General features: G+C 41.3%; 1 protein-coding gene across 1 annotated transcript in view; it reads left to right on the top strand.

Annotated features, from left to right (window-relative positions):
* PLAGL1 (PLAG1 like zinc finger 1) overlaps positions 1-22,262 on the top strand; it is a 47,751-nt gene that overhangs the window by 6,804 nt on the left and 18,685 nt on the right. The window contains exon 2 of the mRNA XM_036381074.2: positions 10,616-10,658. Coding sequence (XP_036236967.1) covers positions 10,640-10,658 — 19 coding nt within the window. The 5' untranslated portion in view covers positions 10,616-10,639. The remainder of the gene's footprint in view (positions 1-10,615; positions 10,659-22,262) is intronic.

Here is a 22,262-nt window from a genome sequence, read left to right as displayed (position 1 = left end):
AACAGAAAACAGAGAATATAAATAAGATTGTTTCAGATATTTTTTACCCAAATCAAAAAAAGCAGTTCATTAAATAGTTGAGACAATGTAGAATGAGTGTCTTTTTTTGATCTGTAAAAATATCAGCAGGATATATTACTTTGAAAATTTTTACTTGTCAAATTCACTAATTTTTTCAACTTTATAAGTCTCTGAATTATCTTTGTGGTCAGTGATTTGCACTTTAACTTTATAAATTTATTAAGCAATCATCTAATTTGCATTTTAACTTTATAAATTTATTAAGCAATCATCTAATTTAGAAAAACCCATAGTCAGGTTATAATTTTTAATATTAAATTCTAGCCTGATAGCAAAAATGGTCGCACATCTACTGAGGTGTTATAGTTGCTATCATATGTTTAATAATATATTCGAGTCCCAGAATCTGAAATTGCATTAAATTTTAATTTGAATATCAGGTGTTTTGACAAGGATATTCTTCCAAAGTTGAATCCACAAAGTTTATCAAACAACTTAAGACAGAGCATAATTGTGGAGAGTGTGACCTGTGCCTAAGTTTGTTCCAGCAGAGCACTGACTCTTGAATCATATGGGTTCTCCCAATGTGAATATAGTTAGCAAGTCATTAGCAACCATTTATTAGAAATCTGTTAGCTTGTTATTGAGATTGTAGTAAATGTTGGAGATTAGAATGTCATGGTGCAACAAGGAAAATGCACTTTGGTAGCTGTTGACAGAAAACATCCAAGTATTTGATAGTGGGCACTTTTAGATAACCCTAAGTTCTTCCACTTGCAGACCTCACATGCTGTATAAACATCTGACAGAGTATGTTCATGTAGGTTTTTGTAAATTACTTACCCAGCCTTCTGGTAACTTGGGGTGCAATTGCCAAACATCCGAGTTGTTTCAGGTTACTTTTCATTAACTCACAGAACCATACTAAATGGGTGTTTCAAAAGTCAGAGTTGGAGTAAGAGATCATGCAACTCAGTGAAGGAATGAAGACAAGTGTCCTCTCAGTGAATTTTAATAAAAGGTTGGAGATCACTTAGCTTGTTTTTTCTAAATTATTGTAACTTTTCTATGTCAAGATCAATTTTAAATGAAGGAATGGTGTTCTTTGCCTCTGTTGCTAGAGCACATGGAGAAGTTAATCAGGTTCCAAGGCTGTCTCTGAAAAACTGGCATACAGACAAATGACTGCAATAAAAATGCCAAACTGCTGAAATACAAGGTGTATTTTATATCAGCCTGCACTTGGCATTCATTAATCTGTGGTGCACCATATTCCAAGCTCTTTATTTGGTACTGACAGGGGATTTAACAGTGACTTGTTTTTAAGTTGTTTTTGTCATTCTGTGGAGGTAGTGGCTCTTCCTTTACTTTCAGTCTCTACATTATTGACCTTGTTATCCTGTTTTCATAATTCCTTTCACATTCTCTTTCACTGCAAAAAAGAACCTTGTGTACAGAAGACACAGTCTCCTTTAATTTATTCAAGTTTCAGTTTTGCTGGACAAAACAGTAGAACAACATTGCCCTGCAGGATGAAATTTTAAACGAGCATGAACACTGTGCATGTAATGCCACATTTTTTTGGCTTCTTGTTTGAGTAATGTGCAAGAAGTGGCACAGAATTCCAAACAGGTTTGTATACCATGCAATTCCAGTCCAGACCGCAGAAAGGCAGGAGTCCAGTTATAACTCTGTGTGACCAGTTGTCAGTATGGGAGAACAAAAGGTTCAATTAATCTTTAGTTGACAGTGGGGAGCAACATTTTATCTCTTTTTTATCTGAGAAAGAGGTTACTGGGCTGAATATGAATTATCTGCATTTATATCTGCTTTTATTCAACAATAATCTGTGAGCCACAATTTGCAGATCTTTGGAGTGATTAAATGGCTTGATAACCAAAGGAAAAATTAAGGAAACAGCCAAGTAATATTTAGAAACATGTGTAGCTTTCATTATAAAGCATATATGCACCATTTGGAGGATTTGGTTATTATTAGAATTGTGCACCACAGGCATTCTAGGCACTGCTATGAAAATATAACCTCTAAAACAAACATACCTTTTAAGAAAAGGCAATAAGAAATCACTCCTCGAGTTACAGTTTAGTTCCAATAGAATCAGTCCCTGACAATTAATGTGATGGCTAATTTCAGTACATTAGTTCTAATAATTATCCCTTGCCTCTGTACCATCTGAAGTGGTAGCTTGCATTTCCCATGCAGTATCCTGCTCCAGCCAGTCCACGTGTGAGAACAGGAGGGAAGGGATGTGGGTGATATGGCTGCCGAGTTTGCCACTGACAGGTCCAGCTGCTGTCCAAAGGAAATCTGAGCTTGCGGGTTGAAGCAAACAAACGGAGCAATGTGACAGGCAGCTGTTACCCAGTGTAAGTCTTGTAGTGTTAATTGAAACAAATCAGCCCCTGCTGTCTCTGCCTCGAGTATAAAATTCTCAGTGAAAACTTTGCCTATGCTTCAGAGTTATAAGGATGTACTTGTGTTATCATTGCCTACTTCTGGCAGCTCAAACAAATCTCTGAAGTATAGCGCCTTTGGGAGTGGAGAGGAAAAAGAAAACATTTTTACTAGCCAAGAAGCTGTTAACAATGAGGCATATTGTGGAAGAGCATTAATTATGCTTTGCCACATAATTTAGGTATGGAGACATCCAGCTCTTATGAAGCAACTAAAGAGACTAAGCTGCTAAACCCCTTAGAATCACTGTAAAGATCACTTTGCATCTAAAATAACCGAAAAATACCAATATTCTTGACTCAAAATCTTTTTCAGATTAAACTTCCTCCCTTTTATAAGGTTCTGAATTAAGTCATTTCAGAGCATTGAAATTTAAAACTACTGAAAGTGTATGAGAGTGAGCAAAACTGAGAAGTGAAAATCGACCAAATAATTTGTGAGTGTTCTTATAACATAGCAGCAACATTACACATTGCATCACCTTGTTGCAATAGTGCTTAGGTTGCATATGTTGTAGATAATGTGCAAGATTGTGAGCATTTTGAGGGTGGGAGGTTTTAGATTACCATAATCTAAGCAAGATGTGTGAGGTAAGGTGTTGGCTTCTAGATGATAAATCTGTTTTTATGATTTCCTGAAATTTACTGACATTGCCAAAGTACTGACTGAAAGCGTATCCCCCGCTCTGGTCATGGGAGTGACTTTTGCACCGTGTGGGAACTGGTCTGTTTGTCTGTCTCTGCTGTGGGTTTTGCTCACCAATTTGGAAAGTTTTCGGCTGCTAGTGTGTGTTATTTGTATCAAACTTATGAAAGAAGTGAGTGTTAAACCCCAGGTTTTTGTCAAACCTTCTTTGAAGCCACAGACTTGTTGACTCTTTGGGGACAGCTGCCTGAGGATGATTGCAGGAAAGGGACAGGAAATCTCCTTGCTGAACAGTCTGTCCAGCAGAGGAGTGGCAGTGCCCTTCTTGAAATAAGTGTTCGGATGCAGGCTTGAAGTGATGAAAAGTTTAGCCAAGGTATTGAGGGAGAACAGGAAAAAGTACTTTTTCACGTGACCTTGTACAAGTGGGTTTGGTGTTTATTTATGCTGGGGTTCAGTCCTGAGTTTCAGCCAGTAGACCAGAGTCCTCTCCAAAGGGCTCATTGAAATGGAAATGGTTTTGCCCTGCTGCTGTGGAATGCAAATTATTTTAGGAATGTTCCTGGGTCTTGAGGCTTTCTAAAGCTCACACTTACAAGATTTATTTTTTTTTAGCTCATTTTATCCAATTCTCATAGGAAAATAAGGATCCAGAAAGATGATTGGTGCCTTGATCCTGACCCAGCAAAATATGAAGTGTAGGTTTGTCTTCATGTGTACAAATAGTTCCCTTCAAGTTAGTGGTGGGAAAACATGGGAAATGCAGAATTGCTTTGCTGGATTGCAGTCAAAATTCTGAGTGCTTTGCAAAGCCAAAAAACAAGAGCAGCCCTCAGTAAGGCAGGCTGGCATGAGATGCTGTTTGGTGTCTTTTCCTAGGAGTTCGTCTCCCTTTTGTTACTATCTCTTTTTAAAAAATCTATATAATAGCTTTTCTTGTTATCAGGGCACTGGAGATGGGCAAAGGCTTGTGTTTGATGTCTTGTCTGCCACAGATCTTCTGCTGACCGAAATAGACCAGTGTCAACTGATACGGGCTTGGAAAATATGGTGAGAGACAGTGCCATATTTCAGAACAGGAAGAATTCGCTTTGAAACATGGAGTGGGATTTGTTCATCTTTCTGTTTCTGGTATCAGGACACAGGATATAAGATGTATTTACATGTAATGAAAATTGGGGTTTTTTTTGCTTTAAACTGAAAACAGACTTGGATAGATGAGTTGCCTGTGTGTGGACCATATTTGCTGATGCTACATGTTGAAGTGATCATAAGCAGGTTAGAGTATTGATTGGTTGGTGGAGGGAAGTAAGGCAGGATCTTTTTATGTATCTGGATTTAATGCTTGGTATAGCTTTGCAGAAATATTAGCCAAGGGATCCAAAAATTTTCAACAGGATGACTCTTGAAGTCACTGGGAACTGACAGGGCTCTTAGTTGCTTGCATACCACTGTGGAGATGTGTATATAGTTATAAAGTTTCCTTCAGAAGCAGGACCAGTTTATGTACTTGTATAGTGTTTGTGTGTCTGTAAACACAATTTAAAACATTATCATGAAGGTATACAAAATATCCTTAATAAATACATTAGAGAAAACATCCTTGAGCACATGACTTTTGTACATTCATGTACATAATGAGGATGTACATACATGTACATCCTCATGATTTTGTACAGTTCTTTTACCTCTGCATAGTCCTTTGTAAAAGAGAAAGACATTACATTTATAACATTGGGTTTTCCTTATTTTTTACATTCACAAATAAGACTTACTTAGGGGCCTTCTGCAATATTAGTGAGTCAAATTTCTGGATTGTGGACACAAGCTTTCATATGTTGTACTTCACAAGCTTTTTTGCTTAATCAAGGGAAAAGATGCAGAATCCTGTACATAAAGAAAAAGATGATGGCAAATCAGTTTTTCTCTTTTGTAATTATGAAATAATACCATGACTTGAAAAAAACCCCAAGTAATTGTAAAAGTACAAATTATACTATTTTATGTTGTAAATAAAGTGATTTATAATTTCATCTATTTTGCTGGTGAGGGACTCTGCATATGATAGACTAAAAATGCACAGAATATCACTGTTGGTAGTGACATCAAACAAACATAAATCATATGTTTGAGGGGTTGTACTTAGCGTGCACTAAATCCTGATATGGAGGTACATGTGGGACTAACACAAACTTGAGAAAATCTCCGTGGATTTCTTTACATGAAGATTTTGGCCATGCATATAATCTTTCCCTGTTAGTACTCTGTTAATCTTAAGCAATTTCTACATCATTATTATTGTCTTTCTTGTTCATGAATTTGGGAGAAGAGAAACTATGTCAGCAGTTAGCCCAGCACAAGCGCTAGCAGTAGCCAGAAGAACACAAGCAAGGACATCAGTGGAATGCTAATGCTGTGTGATAGATTCCTTGTCTCCGGAAGGTGTTTTCTTCTGAGGGATTGCAACCTGAGTCATCAGGTGTGCTGAAAGTTAAACCCCAGCAACTGATTTCTGTGGTGGTGGAAAGAGAGTCCTTCCTGATTTAATCTCAGTGTAAGTAGGTTAAGTGTGGTTTTCCTGTCACATCTTTGCTTGTGCATTTTAGACATCTGCAACTCTATTACTTACCGTAGATGTCTTGAAAAAATACATTTACTTGTCTTTTACCTTTACTTAGTTAAAATATGATAAAAGGTACTTAGATAACAATGTCACTTACATGAGGCTGTTGTGAATCTATAAATGACTTGTGCTGGGCATTCTTCTGAGTATCCAAGGGATAGCAGTACCCCTTTTCAGCTGCATGAGTAAGGTGGACAGATGACTTCACATAGTGAGATTAGTCTTTTGGTGACTGGTTAATTAATGTGCCTCTTTGGTGGGCAGCATGAAACTGAGGTGCATTTGGGGGCTGTATAATGTCAGATCACTACAAAGAGTCTGCCTGTGTTCACAGTTGTCTTTGTTTTTGAACCTTGTTTTCATGTGGAAAGCAATGTAAGGAATCCTGTAATAACCTCTGAGGACTTGGTGGGGGGCAGAAGCTGACTGGTCCAGAACAGCCACGTTTCAACTCACAGTGGGTTCATAATTCAGAGGCTCTGATCCAAGTCTTTGTCTCTGCATGGCACAGGTCTCTTTTGCAGGCAGCATGTTCTCTTGTTATCTACAGATGGCATCGTTTTGCAAGCACAAGGGTATCACCCACAGTGTGAAAGCTTTTCCTGTTGCTGCCACTTTTGTCTCTTCCCATATCTGGGCCTGCTTTTCCCTTGGCTTTCTGTGTTATGATGCCAGGGAAGATAGATGTACATCTTCTGAAAGAGACGTCAGTGGAAGAGCTCTGTGATATGAGCCCACGAGAGAATCCTTGGGTGTTACATGCAGGGCAGCTGTCTCAAACAGCAAGTTGTAGTCTTACACTGCAGAGATTGCAAAGGTCCCTCACACAGCACTTTCCTGGCTTCCCTTGCCATGGAGTTTGTCATCGCTGGTAAAGATGAGCTTCAAGGTCAGGGAAACAAGTGCTTTTTGATGAAACCTTGTCATCCTCCTGGAACTCTGCAGTGACCTGCAGCAGCTGTAGAAGGTGGAGTCTTTGTTGCCCTTCTTGCTGGCTCCCAGTGTGAACCACTGGTTAGCAAGGAAGTTATCAAGGCCATTGCTGGCAGCCTTCATGGATGTCTCGTGCATCATAAACAGCCCCATAGGTCCTGTGCAGGCTGGTTTTCCTTGCTGTGCATTTCCTTGTGGACTTCACCTTTCCTCTGGTGTAGCGGTGACTTTGATCCTCATTGTAGATCCTCCTCATGAACCATACTTGGTTCCATACTTCAAAACTGCTGCCTATTTTCAATACTTCCATGTCTTCTGCACCAGAACAGAGCAAGTAACAGGCATTTTATTTCCCACTGTGGGCTCTGGACATATCAGGACTGTCCCTTGAGACTGGATCACCATCGTATGTATCTGAGTCATACATGCCCACAGTGTGCCCACTACAATCACTTATAGAACATAAAATGCATAGTCTCTGAATTTTTGCCAGTGGTGGAGCAACTGAAAATAACCCAATCCCTAAAATCCTGTCTCCTACACAAAATACACTGTGACACGTCCTTCTAGGCAGTGCAGAACCCATTCCCACTTCCTCTAATGGGTGCAAACCACTTTCCACCACCACAAAGCATTGAACTTTTCATCATTCAAAGTGCCTGTAATCACTGCTTTGCTATCTTTTGACTGTTAACTATCTATTTATTTAACCCATCAAGTCTTCCTCAGCCTAAATGACTAAGTTATTTTCCTGATACCTGAAAGCCTGTAAAAACCTCATTAAGCTTTGCCTCACATTTTCTAGGCTGCAATTTTCATGTATGGGAAACATCCCCCACTCAGCTTCTCTTCCTCTTCTGCCCATTCATTGATGAGAAAGGAGGCTACTTAAGAGCAACTGCAAACAACTTATTTTGGCTGTGTGGGCAGCACAGCAAATTTGGGGAATATACCTACAACCCTTTGTCTAAAGGTCAGTGTGGTTCATGGCCAGGCACCTGAGCTTGCATGTGGCCAGAAACTGCCAGGCACCGTGCCTGCTTGGCACAGCATCTATGGCTGGCACAACTCTGTGTGTGTTGGAACCCCCTTGGTCAGAGGGCAGTACACTGCACAAGGGGAGCCCTCATACCCTTGAAGAAGGAGAGAGATTTACTGTATGGTTTTGTGTAGCTAGGATGATGGGCAGTTCTGGGTCCCTGTTGAGGATAACTGCAGGTAAGAGCTGGCATAGCTTATGAAAGAGCTCGTAGTTCTGCTTAAACTCCCCTGCCCCTGCAAATGCAGGTCAAGCTTTGTTGTACTTATCCTCACCCTGTCAGAGAGAAAGTCTGAACCAGCTGTTGGGAGAGGAGCAGTTCTTTGTGGTGGTGTGCCTGCTGTTCTTCTATCCTGAGAGTGGGTTGTGTTGCAGTGACTGGGATGCCCTCACAGAGGTGCTCCCTCTTGGTCTGTAGTTTCTGTGCCCTTCCCAAGGGCTGGACTTGGGCATTAGGGGTTGCTGTTGCTAACACTGTTTCATCATAGAGATGTACAGGGGGAAAAATTTCTCAGGCGTCAGTGGCCTGTGGAGAAAAACATTTTGGTGATTTACCTCCAAAATGACATCATAGAACAACTCAGCCAAAACTTAATTGGGATGTTCATGGACCATAGTGTCACTGTAACAATGGAGGATATGTGGGGGCCAGAGAGGGCATGGACTGAGGCTGCACTTCCTCATGGCAGATGTGTGACAATGAAAGTATACTACTGACTCAAACCATATGGAAGGGAAGAGCTTGTGTTTTGGTGGTTTACCAGGTAATTACCCTGCAGATTGAACGCCAACACAATTAAATAATTTTATCACAAATCTAGTTATTCAGTGGGGGAAATGAAATCTCTATTAGTTGATGGCACTGCTTTGACAGTGATAACATGTAGCCTGCTGTTTCTGGGGATGATGAAGTCTGGTGTGTGTACAGTCACATATGGATGCCATTGAAGTCCACTGTTCCCTCTGCAAGGGCTATATTTTTAGAAATTAATACCACAGACAAGAGTCTTGGTCTCAGCCAGAATGGCATGAAACTGCAGAGTAGATTTTTTCAGAAATCAAGTCTTTTCTGGGTGATGGAAATCAGACTAGGACACTTGCTCCTTAGGAAGCCTGCTGTCAGCATGCCTATTTTATCTGGAAAGAGGACTCACTGATGTCCCTCTAGCATGTGGGCCCCTTTACTTCTGCTTTCTCTCAGCACAACTCAGTTCTCGCAACCAGCCCAAGTTAATTTGGAAGTATCTTAGTAACTATCATTGTATTTTTAAAAATGAAGATTTTTTGGACCCATTTCAGTCAGTAACAAAATACAGTTGTCTTCATCAGAGTCATGTTTTCATAGAATCATAGAATAATCTAGGTTGGAAAAGACCCTTCAGATCATCGGTCCAACAATTAACCCAGCACTGCCATGTCTCTAAGCACCATATCTACATTTTTTTAGAAAAAATCCACAGAAATGGGGACACTTCTCATGGCAGCCTGTTCCAGTGCTTGACAACTCTTTTGATTAAGACTTTTCTCATAATATCTAGCCTAAACCTCTCATGGCACATCTTGAGGCTGTTTCCTCTTGTCCCGTCCCTTGTTACTTGGGAGAAGAAACTCATCCCACCTGGCTACAACCTCCTTTCAGGCGTTGTATAGAGTCATAAGGTTTACTCTATACAACAGAACTTCCTTTCCCCATAGCTTCCTTTTCTCCAGGATAAACAAAGCCAGTTCCCTCAGCCGCTCCACACAAGCTCTGTGCTCCAGACTCTTCACCAGTTCTGTTGCCCTGAACTCACTCCAGCCTCTCAATATCTTTCTTGTACTGGGGGACCCAAAACCGAGCACAGGATTTGAGGTGAGGCCTCACCAGTGCTGAGTACAGGGGGACAATCCCTGCCCTGCTCCTGCTGGCCTCACCATTGCTGATCCAGGCCAGGATGCCATCGGCCTTCTTGGCCACCGGGGCACAGCAGGGTCATGCTCAGCTGCTGACCAGCATCCCCAGGTCCTTTTCTGCCAGGTCACTTCCCAGCCACTCTTCCCCAGCCTGTAGCCCTGCCTGGGGCTGTTGTGACCCAAGGGTAGGACCCAGCACTGGGCCTTATTGAACCTCTTTCATTCACCCTGATTCATACGCACACACACACACACACACCTTTAAACACTGCCTTAAACACTGCCTGATTTATACAGGACATAAAATGGCATACACTGATGTGATTTGTATTGGTATTTGTGTGTCCCCTTACTAATACAGGCATTATTATTTCTGTAGCTCCAAGTAGCCTTATTCAGTCATTGGAATACCTGTGTTTTGGGGATTGCTCAGACAGCTACAGAAAACTCAGATTCTACTCCTGTGGTCAAAAACCAGCAGATGAATGGGAAGGGAACAAAATGAATGAGTTCAGCAAAAACCAAAAGCCTCCAGAAGTCCTTCAAGAGAGCAAATAATATATCTTGTCCTATATTTGGTTAATATTCTTTTTGACTGTGCAAGGATTGGGACTGTTAGAAATATCAGGCTTAAACACAGAATAGCATGCAATGGGGTAAAATACATGATGCTTGAAAATTCTCTTGCAATTGATGCCTGGAAAATACATAATAATAAAAGTTAATGAAGATGTGGAATACAGTGAACTGCTCTTAATTAAAATGCATTACATTAAGATTGTCAGTTTACATGGTCTGTGAAATGAAGTGAAATCAGTTTTTCTTGTCCTCTAAAAACTGAAGTTTTTCCTTTTTAGATTTCTGTAGCTATGTTCTTATTTCCTAAAGAACTAAAAGACTATGCATATGATTATTAGCATGAGATATAAACATGAATAGCCCTAGTTCAGAAAACTGATAATTCTTTTTTCATTTATTTTGTGTAGGTTTCCTTTGCCTGATCTGTAAACATGTCCACAGACCTGCTCTGTAAGTACATTTCCATCATCCCACAGTGATTTTTTGGTACCATATGTTTTTATCGGATTCCCAGATGTACTCATGATTGATGTCTTTTATCTGAAGTATAAAGTCTGCTTTTACATTTGCGTTGCTTCTGGGACATCTGTGAAACAATATTACCATTATAATCAATGAGATTATTCTTGGAGTAAAGCATGACTTAATGTGAGTAAAATTGTAAAAATCTGGCCCAAGTATAAGAACAGACTGGTTCATTGAGATTTAAAACTGCAATTCTCTCTAAAATGTTTTATCTATCTTTGGCACAAATACCATCCCAGATTACTGCAGAGTGATGTGCTCGGGGTTTTTTAATCATCTTGTGAATTTAACTCCTGTGCTTCCAAGGCATCATTATCCCAGTCACATCCAAATCTCCTGCCGTATCACTATAATTTGTCCTTCTTCTTAGCAGACAAGTGCTATATCCTTATGCTTTGCTGTCGTGACTACCACGGAAGGTTGTTGCTCACGTTTCCCAGATACTTGCACTCTCTCACTCCAGCTTAAGTTATCTGAAGCATTAAGCACATTTTTTTCTGCTTGTTGATCTGATCTACATGCTTTCTTTTGGAGTCCCTCCAGTGCCTCAGCTGCCTTTTTTTATCATTGCCTCCAAGGGCTGCCCAGCTGCTCACTGTGCAATATAAGAGAGGGAAATTTCAGACACACATTTTATCATTCTTCAGTACTTCCTTAGAGGAACAAGGAAAACAGGATTGGGGGTTTATTCATTGAAACTGCAATCAGTTAATAAATATAAAACCATCAGTGGCTTAATGGAAGGTAGCAATTATATGTGGAGATCAAGTTATTTGTTAAAATGCATTTTTAAAGTTTCTACTGTGAGATGGAAATTTCGAGGCATGCTTAAATCCTATTTAGATACAGAGAGAACTCTAAAACAAGGAATGTTATATGCCTGACTGTATTGTATTCAACAGGCAAAACTATCATCAGGAGTGAAATACTAAAGAAAGCAGAGGGCAGGGTGACTGCACAGGGGTTGTGGTCAAGACTCCTCAGCTGTACTCAGGTGTTTGGCTCTTTTAGGAATTTTATCCACTGGCAGTTTCATTTTTCTTTTTTTCAGCTCAGCAACAGTGCCTTTCTCGTGTTCCCCCAATGATCAGGGAGCTAGAGAAGTTGTCACCTGCATAGAGGCTGAAGGAGTTGGGTGTGTTCTGCTCAAAGAAGAGGAGGCTCAAGGGGATCAAGTCATGGTCTTGCAGTACAAAACTGGTGGTTACAGAAAGGGAGTTAGAAGCAGCCTTTCCCCAGGCATGCACTGTGACAGGACAAGAGGCGATGGCCACGAGCTGGGGGAGGTGCTTGTGCATGCAAGGGGCATTTTCAGTGAGGGATCAATCAAACATTGGAATGAGCTGCTCAGGGAAGTGGTGGAGTTGCCCACACCAGACGTATTCGAGATACAGCTTGACAAGGCCCTGGGTAAGGCTATTAAAGGACCTGCATTCAGGAAGAGTCTCAGCTAGTTGATCATTGCAGGTCTCCTGCAACTTCAGTAATTCTGCAATTCTGTATTTCCTTGTATTCTCAGCTGTCTTCTGTGCAGTGAGCCATCATCCCTACCAGCTGTCCCTGGTCTTCTCAGTATTGTACTGCTTGTGCTGTGCCAGATCCTGTGATACTTGCTCATGTTAGTGGGATAGACATTTGTCTTCTCACTTGGAGACGTGTCAGTGGCCTGGAGGCAGTGCCAGTGCTGAGGGAACTCTCCAGTTTCCAGCTGGTGGGTGTTTGTGACAGCCTGGTAGTGCCTTGGTAAAACATCAGTGCACAGAGAATGCTAAAGAATGACATGACAAATCTCTACAGGTGTGAATTGACTTCAGAGCTTTATGTCTGTCTATATGTAAATAAATATTTCAGGGCCAGCCTGTGAGCTCAGTACTAGCATATACTGACAAGCAACAAACACTAGGGTGTGTGTGAGGGATAATATCTACCAGACTGTGTTCCAGTTAAGGAATTTGGATATAACCAAACTGTGGGGGAAAAGAGAAGAAGATGAGAAGCATTTAGAATTGCGGAGCTGGTGCCAGGTGGTTTCAGCACCAGGTCTCTGGCTCTTACTGTTTAGCAGTAGATGTGTAGCCTAACCACCAGTCCTTAAGCTTGACCATGACATTGTCTTTTTGTTCAATACAAGGTCAAATTTTAGCATTAAAAATCTTGTTCCAGGTTACAATAATCAAGACAAGATGTATAATGAAAAAAAGTAAAAATTCTAACCAAATGGGAACAAACCCCCTTAAATTCCTTAGGAAAAAACCCTCTGCAGTCTAGGGCAAATTGCACAAAGAAAATATCGTGGTTGCACAATACAAGGGCTGCTGCAGCTAGACCTCAAACTCCAGCAGCTAAGTCTTCAAGCTTGTGGAAATAAATCAGAAAAGCCAACATTCCAGAGAAGTTTCAGCACAATGAATTTGAGGTAGCAAACATTTCTCCGGTTTAGATGGAGAAGCTAAGGAAAAAAAAAAGACGTTTATGAAAAGTCTGTCAGCTACTGAGGTTCGGCTGGTCGGGGAAGCAGCAGACTTCCCTTGGAGCTTGTTTTTCTTTTTATCCTTGGATGAACTGGTGTGCAGTATATTATGCTGCCTGAATGTAGGGGTTTGTCACGGTTAGCGCCGGGGGCTGTCCCAGGAATGCAGGAAGGCGATGGGCGTGAATGGAGCGTGCAGTGCTCGGTGGGGACAGAGCCCGCTCTTCGCGAAACCTGTTGCTGCTCCTCTCAGCCCAGCCGGCCAAAGCCAGGCAGGAAAGGAGGTGGGTCTTTGATCTCTTTGTTGTAGCTGCTCCCTGGGAATTTGCTGAAATCAATGCCCTGTTTTCCTGAAGAAATGAATGGCTATGCCTAACTAGCTTTGTGAAGCGCTGGGGAATTCACTGCTTCTGTTTATTGACAGCTGAAAAGGAGCACATGGTCCTGAATGGGTCCTCCTAGGGAAACAAAACAGAGTGGAGTTAGACTTAGTTGAATACAGGGGCATTTGGAAAAGTCTGCCGAAGGAGGATGACATGGTTCCTTACACCCTGGACTAGCATAGCCTGACTTTTTACTAAAATTGCCATTTAAAGTAAGGTAAGGTTTGTTTTGATTTCCCATATATAGTGCGATTATGAAAAGTTTGCAGTTCTGTTCTTGAGTGCAAAACCAATGTTTGAGTTGTATTCTGTCATGGGAAATACCTAAGTAACTCTTGTGCTGTTTCTAGCCTCTGTGTGAGTTCATTTGTTCTTTATCTAATGGTGATTAATGAATATGAAAAGTAATACAAAATCAGTATTCAGGTCTTCCAGTCTTACATGAACATCAATCATTCATGTAAGCTATGATATGTATTTTTTATGCCTTTGAAAATCAGCTGAGTTGCATCAGATGATTTCTTAACTGGTACAGACTGCTGTGTCAATACTTACACACAAGGCAGTGACTAACTAGAGGGCCTGTCTGGCAGAGAATCTGGGAATCTCAAAGTCCTTTGAAATGTGAGGATATATTTCCAAACTTCTGTTTCCACGTGTGGACTCCAGGCAAGAGGCAGACTGACCACTATGCTTGCTGCTGGCTTTAGGTGTACATGGGTTTTTTGTAAAGACAGAAAAGAATAGCGAGAGGAGTATGATGATGAAGCAGCAGTATTTTCATTGTGCAAGTCCAGAACAGTTTATTAGACCAAGGGCATTTGGTGTGTAATTCATATGTAAATTTTCTACTGAAAACAGGAGAACAAATTGCCGGAGTTTCTACATTAGTTTCTGTGGTGAGTGAAGGAAAAGATCTGGGCTCATGCAGCTACAACTTCCAGGTGTGGCCCAATTACAATAGAAGGAAAAACCTTAAGTAATGCCATTTCTTCCTTTGTTATTTAAGTGTAAGGGCAAGCTCAGAGCAGAGTAACTGCTGCCATGCAGCCTCGTTCTTACATGGCAGTAGGAATTGCTGGGGTTTTGTTGCAAACCCCATTAAAAGTGTCTGTGCATGGGTGCAGTAGTTTGAAAACTCTCAAGTTGGCCCTCATTTTGAGAGAAATGCTTGGGAAGTTTCATGTTTTGTTGGAATAGTTTGTGTTCCTCAGTCTGGCATTTTTTTCTTCGAGTGATTTTGAGCTAGTATTCTTAACTAGTTTTGTTGCATTTTGTGCTTTTCCCAGCAGATAACTTATCTGTTTTTCTTGGAGGAATTTGGGCTCCATATGCAAACATGCTTTCTTTAGATTACTTTGTGATTCTTAAAATGAAAATACATTGCTTAACTGTAGAGCATCAACATGTTTGCTTGTAGCTTTTGCTGTTAAGTTTCCAAGATTTTCAGAGAGAAAAAGCATTAAAAAAAAGCAAATGCATTCATAATTTTGACTAAGATGTGGAAACACTGAACTCAAGGAGGCACATATCAAAGTTTGTAGGCTCTGTTGTCATTACTGTTATCCGAATGTGTCAAGACTGTGTTTTGACCTCACTTAAGTGTATTTATGCATGATAGGCATTGGAAGCCATTAAAATGTAAAGCTAAAGCTAATATAAAGTTAACATTTAAGTTGGACAGGAGAGATATTTGTAGGTCCTTTTAGTGCTGTAATCTAGATGTGTTATGAAAACGTTGACCAGTGAGGGTTCCTGGGTACTTGTAGTGGTGCAAATAGAAAGGAATCGCAGTTGCGGAAAGCGCAGTTGATCGGGGCTTTTTTAGTTGGTGTAATGGGGAAGCAAGTGGGTGATTCATGTGTGACACGGAAGGTGGCACTTGTTCCCTGTTCCTCGGGTGATAAGACAAGGCAGAGTGTGTTATGTTTAACTCACTGGACTGGAAGGTGCTTAGGCAGATGTGAGTGGGGAGGTGCGTAGGGATGTTCTGGCAGGACAGTTGTCCCTTCGCCTCTTCTAACATCTTTGTAAAATATGAAATTGTTTTTACCTGTTGGCAGTGTTGAAGTGGAAGAAGTATAAAATGTTTGATTTATAACCAGCAGAGTAAAATATACTAAATATAAGGTGAGATATGTAATCATACACAGCTTTAAGTAAACATGTATGTTAAATAACCAGAGTTATGTAAATATGTATCTGCATTTCTCCCAGGGTGATGCCTCTAACATCTGTTCATCTTGTTCTTTGAGCTAGGAAGGTATGAAAACAGGAACAAATTCTTTGCAACTTTGCATTGCAAGATTGCTTCTTAGATTCACGTAAGAATTTATTTGTGTGTGTGCGTGTGACTTTTGCAAATAATTTTTTAAAACCACAGATTAATCAAAAATCTATAAAAAGTGTTTGCATTTTATTTGATCTCAAACTGAGATTACTGTCAGCAGAATAAATAGAGCTGTATGGAGATACTTTATAATCTGAGTTGAGAGCTTAATCTATAGAAAAAATCTGCAATTTTTGCAATTTTTATGCAATTCTCTTATAATAATCATCTACTTTGTATTTCTGTGTCTTACAGGCTGTTCTTATGCCTCAGGAGAATAGTTATTGTAAGGAAAATGTACTACACTGCTGTCTAATTTGTTGCTGCCAATCTTATCAGCCTTCTTTAATCGGTCTGTTAAAGAAGTGCAGGTAGAGATAATTTCTTTATTACAATATCAGTCAAGACATTAGCTAATTATCGTATGGTTCCCCACAAAAATATTTTTTGTAGGAAAAACATAAATGTTGGATCTTAGGAAAAAGAAAATGAGTGAATGGAAACACAGACATGATACTTGCACATGTGAGTATTTTTTCACAGAAATAAATTTTTGTCTCTGTTCAGCAGCAGAGCTTCTGAATGCCTATGTGTTTTTTTTAAAGAAATCACTTCATGCCTTAAAAGAGGAAAATAATTTAACAGGGTCATAAAGGCTAAGGATGAGAGTCTCCTACCCATTTTGTTCCCAGAGAGGCTGGGAATCAAGCATGCTTTTCCTGTTGGAAATGAAGCAAGGAATAACAGAAGTTGTCTGTTATGAAGGGGATGCATAGTAAGAACTAAAGCTGTTCTGCTAAGCTGTTAATGACCCTTCATTTACAAAAGCCAATTCTTTTAAAAGACGACTCCTTCATTTTGGTATTTTAGATATATACTTTAGGGTTCATTGATAAGAAAAAAAAACCCACTTTTTTTTTTTTCTTTTGGGTGAGTGGGAATATCAGCAGGAAGTTTGGATGGCTCACTGAGGAAGTTAACTCATTTTCCAGTTTTATTAATAGCTTCTACTGAATGTAATATGGACTGGAGTATTCTTTTAGGACTCCAAGGTCTCAGCCCTGATCAGTCTTAAGTGTTTATGTATTCACTTCTCCACATGGACTTCTTTCTTTGATAATGTGGCTACTTGCACATCACTGGAGCCATGTGCACAGACTAATACCTGCAGAAGTGAATCCTGGGGTGCAAACACTGCACTTTGATTCCCAGTAGCTGTACTTGCTTCATGTTGTTATATGTGCCTCTAAAGACATCAGCTTCTGCAGCCACGGGATGAATATGGTATCTCTTCACTCTGCATGCCATGCTTCCTCTTTGCATCCTACAGTAAACTCATGTTACCTGCTCCAAAGTGGAAATATATCCCAGCTGCTAATGTCTTTGCTGGTAAAGTTCCCACAAGTCCATGTTGAAAGTCACCAATGGAAAATAAAGAATTGATTTGGGCTGGTTTCCTTAGGAGAGGTAGCTTTTTTCACCAAGTTTTCCACCAGTGTCTTCAATGCAACATCTGGATTTGCTGGCCACTGACAACCAATCTCAATGAAGGAGCAAGAGACCCAGTCTAGGGTTCCCTTTTAAGGGAATGTTGCAAGGCTTGGAAATACTTCAACTAATCGATACTAAGCTTTAGTCATTATAATTGCTGCACTTCCTTTATCAGAGTTCAAACTATGGTGTTGACCTGCCATCAATAAAACTGCTGACAGTATTAATGCACTTAATGTGGTGTGTGTGTTGCTGTGTGCATGTGTATTTATACATATGTGCATTTAGGAAGATCTGTTATATGGGGTTTTTTCTGCTATTACAAAGATGGAAGATTCTGGTGTCTGTGTTGAACTGCCACAGTAGCATTCACATTTTCCACTAAAACATCTCACACTAAAATAAATCAACTGTCCTGCCAAAAAATCTCTCCAAAAGGAAAGTGCTTGAGATACATAAAGTGCTTCTGCTGTGGTAGGTAGAATCTGTGGTGTGAGAGATGCAGTTTCGGGGATCCAACATGCAGTCCAGGAGCCACAGGGTGCCTATGAGCAGTTTGAATATGACTCTCCTGGTGGCTGTCTCTGTTTCTGTGACAGGGGGATTTTAGTCTTGCCATCTACAGTATAGAAACAGGGCAGTTTGGACAGTGCCAGTGAAGACCTAAAACAAGCAGAAGGTGTCATAGACAAGGAGCCACAGCCTTGCACCAGGTTGGTCTGCTGCTGGCTGCTGGGGAAGATGGGCAGAGTGCAACAGAAAAGCTTCCCTCTCAGAGAGCTTTTTGCTAGGCATTTCATAGGACCATGCTCTGCTGACTCAGGTTCTTTCTCATAAAAAGTAGTAGTTGTTTCTATGAATTTGCTGTTAACTTCGTTCCCTGTTTCTGGATCTAATTTTATATAACTTCGTTCCAAGACAGTGGAGGGAGAGGGAGAGAAGGAAAAAAATACGCTGGAAAATCCAACTGCATTTTTCAATGTGATTGTTTGAAATGTGCTCAGCTTTCAGCAGAAAGAGAAGTCTCTTTGTTTGCACTGATTAGAAGCTATTACATGTAAACTACGGGAGGTGACTTCACTTGAACTGTGCTCATTTATGTATATGGGTTCTGATAACAACCAAACCCCATGTGGTGTACTGGAAATGGGACACGTAAGTTTTATCCCAAGAATAACCAGAAAATTATTATTTTTTAAATTAGCTTTCAACCAATCAATGAATTTTTTTACCTCAGGTCATTTTTAGATGAATGAACATACCAAGAGCTTTGATAAACGAGTTGATCAGACTGCAGTGAAGTTTGGACCTACATACTTTCCCTCCTGTTTGGTTTGTTGGGGCTTTTTTCTCCTTTAGTTTTGCAGGAAAGATGTGTAAGTTACTGCCTTTTCAGGTGTTCAGACAGTGAAGGTATCTTTTTCCTGTGGAGTTTTTAAGATGCAGCAGAGCACAGGTGTGCTTTTGCTGCACAGCCTTCATGGGAATATGCTGGAACTGCTGAATTCCATAGCCCAGCTGTGCTCCTCGAGGTTTCTCTAACTGTTTTGCTCCTCAGATTTGCTAGACGGAAGGAGCACAGTAGAAAGCCTCATTGGGGTTGAAGTGAGACTGACTTTTTACTGAAAGCTGTTCAAATTCCTCTGGGCTATGCCTTTTGTAGCACTTCATGGCCACCAGGTGAAAGACTTACTGTTCCCAGATGAGGTTGATTATCGTCATGATTACTCCCTATTAGGAATGAGTAATGAATCATAGTGTTTGTTATCTTGTATGTGTTTGTATAGCAAATTGTTCTGCAGCTTGGAAGAATTTACATATTGGAACTTGTGCCAGAAAAATGGACATGTGCTTTGTGTGAGGTTTCTTTACAGTCAGATAAGTGCTGAGCTACCCTTCTAGAGGCATTCTTCCATAAGAGCAGCTGGTCAGGATCATAGTGCTGTGAGGAAGGAGCAGGTGCTTGACAGATGATCTCCCACTGCTGAAAACCCAAGGGTGTAACTCTTCTTCCAAATCTTCATTCTTCTTGGGAGCAAGGACAAGCACAGGGAGGATGGAGGTGAGGCAAGGGAAGGTGTCACAGCACATCAGTGGCTGGTCAGGGTGCTTGAGGGGAGGTTCACCTGCAGTGCTGGGTTTTAGGGAATCAGCTTGACTTGCAGGTCTGACTGAATGTATGGGGTGGGGTGGCAGTAAGGCATGTTTGCTGTTCTCCTTCTCTGTTTCTGTCTCCAAATATAGTAATTCATTTTTAAAGTTTTACATTTTAGTAGAGTGAGGTCATGTTCCCATGAATATGTTTAATGTTCAGAATGATTTCTGGGATGTTTGCAAACCACCTACTGTTCTCCTTCCCAGGGAGGGGGCCCCAAGAGCAGTAGGCATTTATGTGCAGGGTGCCACTAATGCCTGAGCAGCACCAGGACTCCTCCTCAGCCTTCACCTGTATCTCAGGAGCTCCTGTCCTCTCACCAGAAAGCCTTGGCATGGCAGCACAAGGCCTTGCTAAGGGGCCAATATTGCCCCAGCAGCGTGTCCACAGTTTCTGTGCTGGTGGTGCCACCAGGTAGGGGCTGCAAGGCTTCAGGGTTTCTGTGTGTCAAAGACAGGGGAACTCTGCTTGAAATCTAAAGTTTCCCTCTCAAGCACACAGGAGTACATTTGCCTTTTTTTTTTTTCACTTTCTTGTCAGGGTGGTGCTATTTTGGGTGCTGGGTTATGGAAAACACTGCACCTGCTTCCCAAATAATACAGTGTCATGCACAGAAGTGCAAGTTTTCAGTCTTTATCCAGGTGCATGATTATGATTGCAAAGTCAGGCTGTAGTGGGCTTTCTTGATTTATGTATTTTTTCTTTTTTTCCATGCAGAACTGAGCAGTTTTACGTCTCTGCTAATACAAGGTTTTGGTGTATGAAATAGAAAAGACAGAAAAGGAGACATTGAGGAAATGTTCACCTATTTTGATGCTGGACTAGGGATCAGTTTTTCCAGTTAACAAGTAAAGATCATTCTATAGACAATTCAGCATAATAAAATATCAGAAGTTAATGGGATTTGAACAAAATTATTCTGAATTCCGGTAATTATGACAAGTTCTATTTTACTTCAATATAAATAGAATCAATTATTAATCAGTTAAAAGCTTTGTTTTGCACATCAAACTTAGGCTATAAGGCTTCTTTCATAAACATTTTTTTCAGAGAAAATGTGTGTCAGTGGCCCACAATAATGGGAAAATAACTTGTGATTAACTGTTTGCTAATTGAGTACTTTGAGTTTTTTGCCAAATAAATTGTAGAACAAGGATTTCAAGCTTTTTCTGTACAGAGTGCTGCAGAACAAACCTCAGGCTGGAAATCCTCATGCACCTTTGGCTAGGAGAACCAAGACTAGCATGTGCAATGTACTTCAGAAAATATCCAGGAGGTGTTTTTGCAGTGTTCCTCTCTGTGAAGGCTGAACAAGGCTAACGGAGTGCTACAGTTTTACTCTGGAATAAATTACTGTTGTTTGCTATGCAAATCTTATGATTGTAATTAGGCTAGGATTTCAACTGCTGTGTACACTGATCTTTGTTCCCTCTGTGTATGGGAGCTAATTCTAATGCTGCAAAGCAGCACAGCAAATGCCAAGGTCTGCTCAGCCTCTGATCATTTCTCACTGGGTGCATTTGCTCCAAGTGGACAATTGAAAAGAAATGATTTGCCTCTGCCTTCACAGGGGACGTAATTGCACCACAGGCATCTTGTGGGCCACTGAAATGTTCAGGTACTGTAAAGTCTCACTTGAAAGCAGGGGTGGGAGAAAACGTGGGGAGGAGGTCCTGATAGGCGTCTAGTTTTTAGCAAACTGGGCTTAAGAAGTGATATTCTGCTGCTGACTGGTTGAGGCTCCGGTGGCATGTGTGAGCTATCAGACAGTGATTGCAGTTCCTGGCATGGCTATGTATAGCTCCTGTTATCTGTGCAGCGGGGCTCTGTGGAACCGCAGCCCGTGGCTCCTCGCCCACACTAATGAGCTCTCCCCGAGGCCGGGCTTGTGTCTCTGGGGGTGGCACAGTGCTCCAGCCGTGCTGCTGTTTTGGAAACCAGTTTGTTGACTGTGCTCAAGTCCAGCTTGCTCAAGCTGCCGTGCCAGCTTGGCTACTGTTGGCTGTGGGAGCTTGTCCCAGTGCAGCGTGGTGGCCCCAGAGCTGTGTGGAGGATGAGGCAGGCTGGCAGCTGGGGCTGTCAGGCTGTATAGGCTGCAGCAAAGGAGAACTGTCACCTAGACCTGGACTGGGGCGAAGCACCAGCATGGTGAGGCCAGTACAGGTGAGCCACACTCACAGCCCATTCTCCTCCCTGGGAGCACAGCCACCAGTGTCCAGTCAGCTCATGGGGTGGGAGTGCATCCTGCAGGGAGCGGGTCTCAGTTTTGTGATGACCCAAAGAGCAGGGGAAAGCCAGGGGTAAGCTGTTGCCAACCATGCCTCCCAATGTGAGGGAGAAGTGGGAGCAGAGGCATTCAGGTGCAGGGGTACCAGCTGGGGGTGTTGGAGGATGTACCCACCCTTCTCTTAGCCCCTTCAGTGGTTTGTCCTTGCAATTGAGGTGGTGTCTGCACTCCTGCAACCTGGTCAGAGCCTGCACCTGCTCCAGGGCTGGGCTCTTCTGTACACCTTCCTCCCCTCTGCTCCAGGGAGGTCCAGCAAAATAAAAATGTTAACAGCTGCAAGATCTATTAGCTTGTGCAGTTTTATATACAGATAGATACAAAGGCATTATTTGGAATTTTGTCAGAATCATTGGGAGGACAGAGGAAGAATGAAGAAGTACCCTCTAGGGGACAATATAGCATTGTTTTTCTAAG

This window comes from Molothrus ater, chromosome 3 (genome assembly GCF_012460135.2).
Source record: "Molothrus ater isolate BHLD 08-10-18 breed brown headed cowbird chromosome 3, BPBGC_Mater_1.1, whole genome shotgun sequence".
NCBI lineage: Eukaryota > Metazoa > Chordata > Aves > Passeriformes > Icteridae > Molothrus > Molothrus ater.
This window is presented reverse-complemented; position numbering and strand designations above follow the sequence as displayed.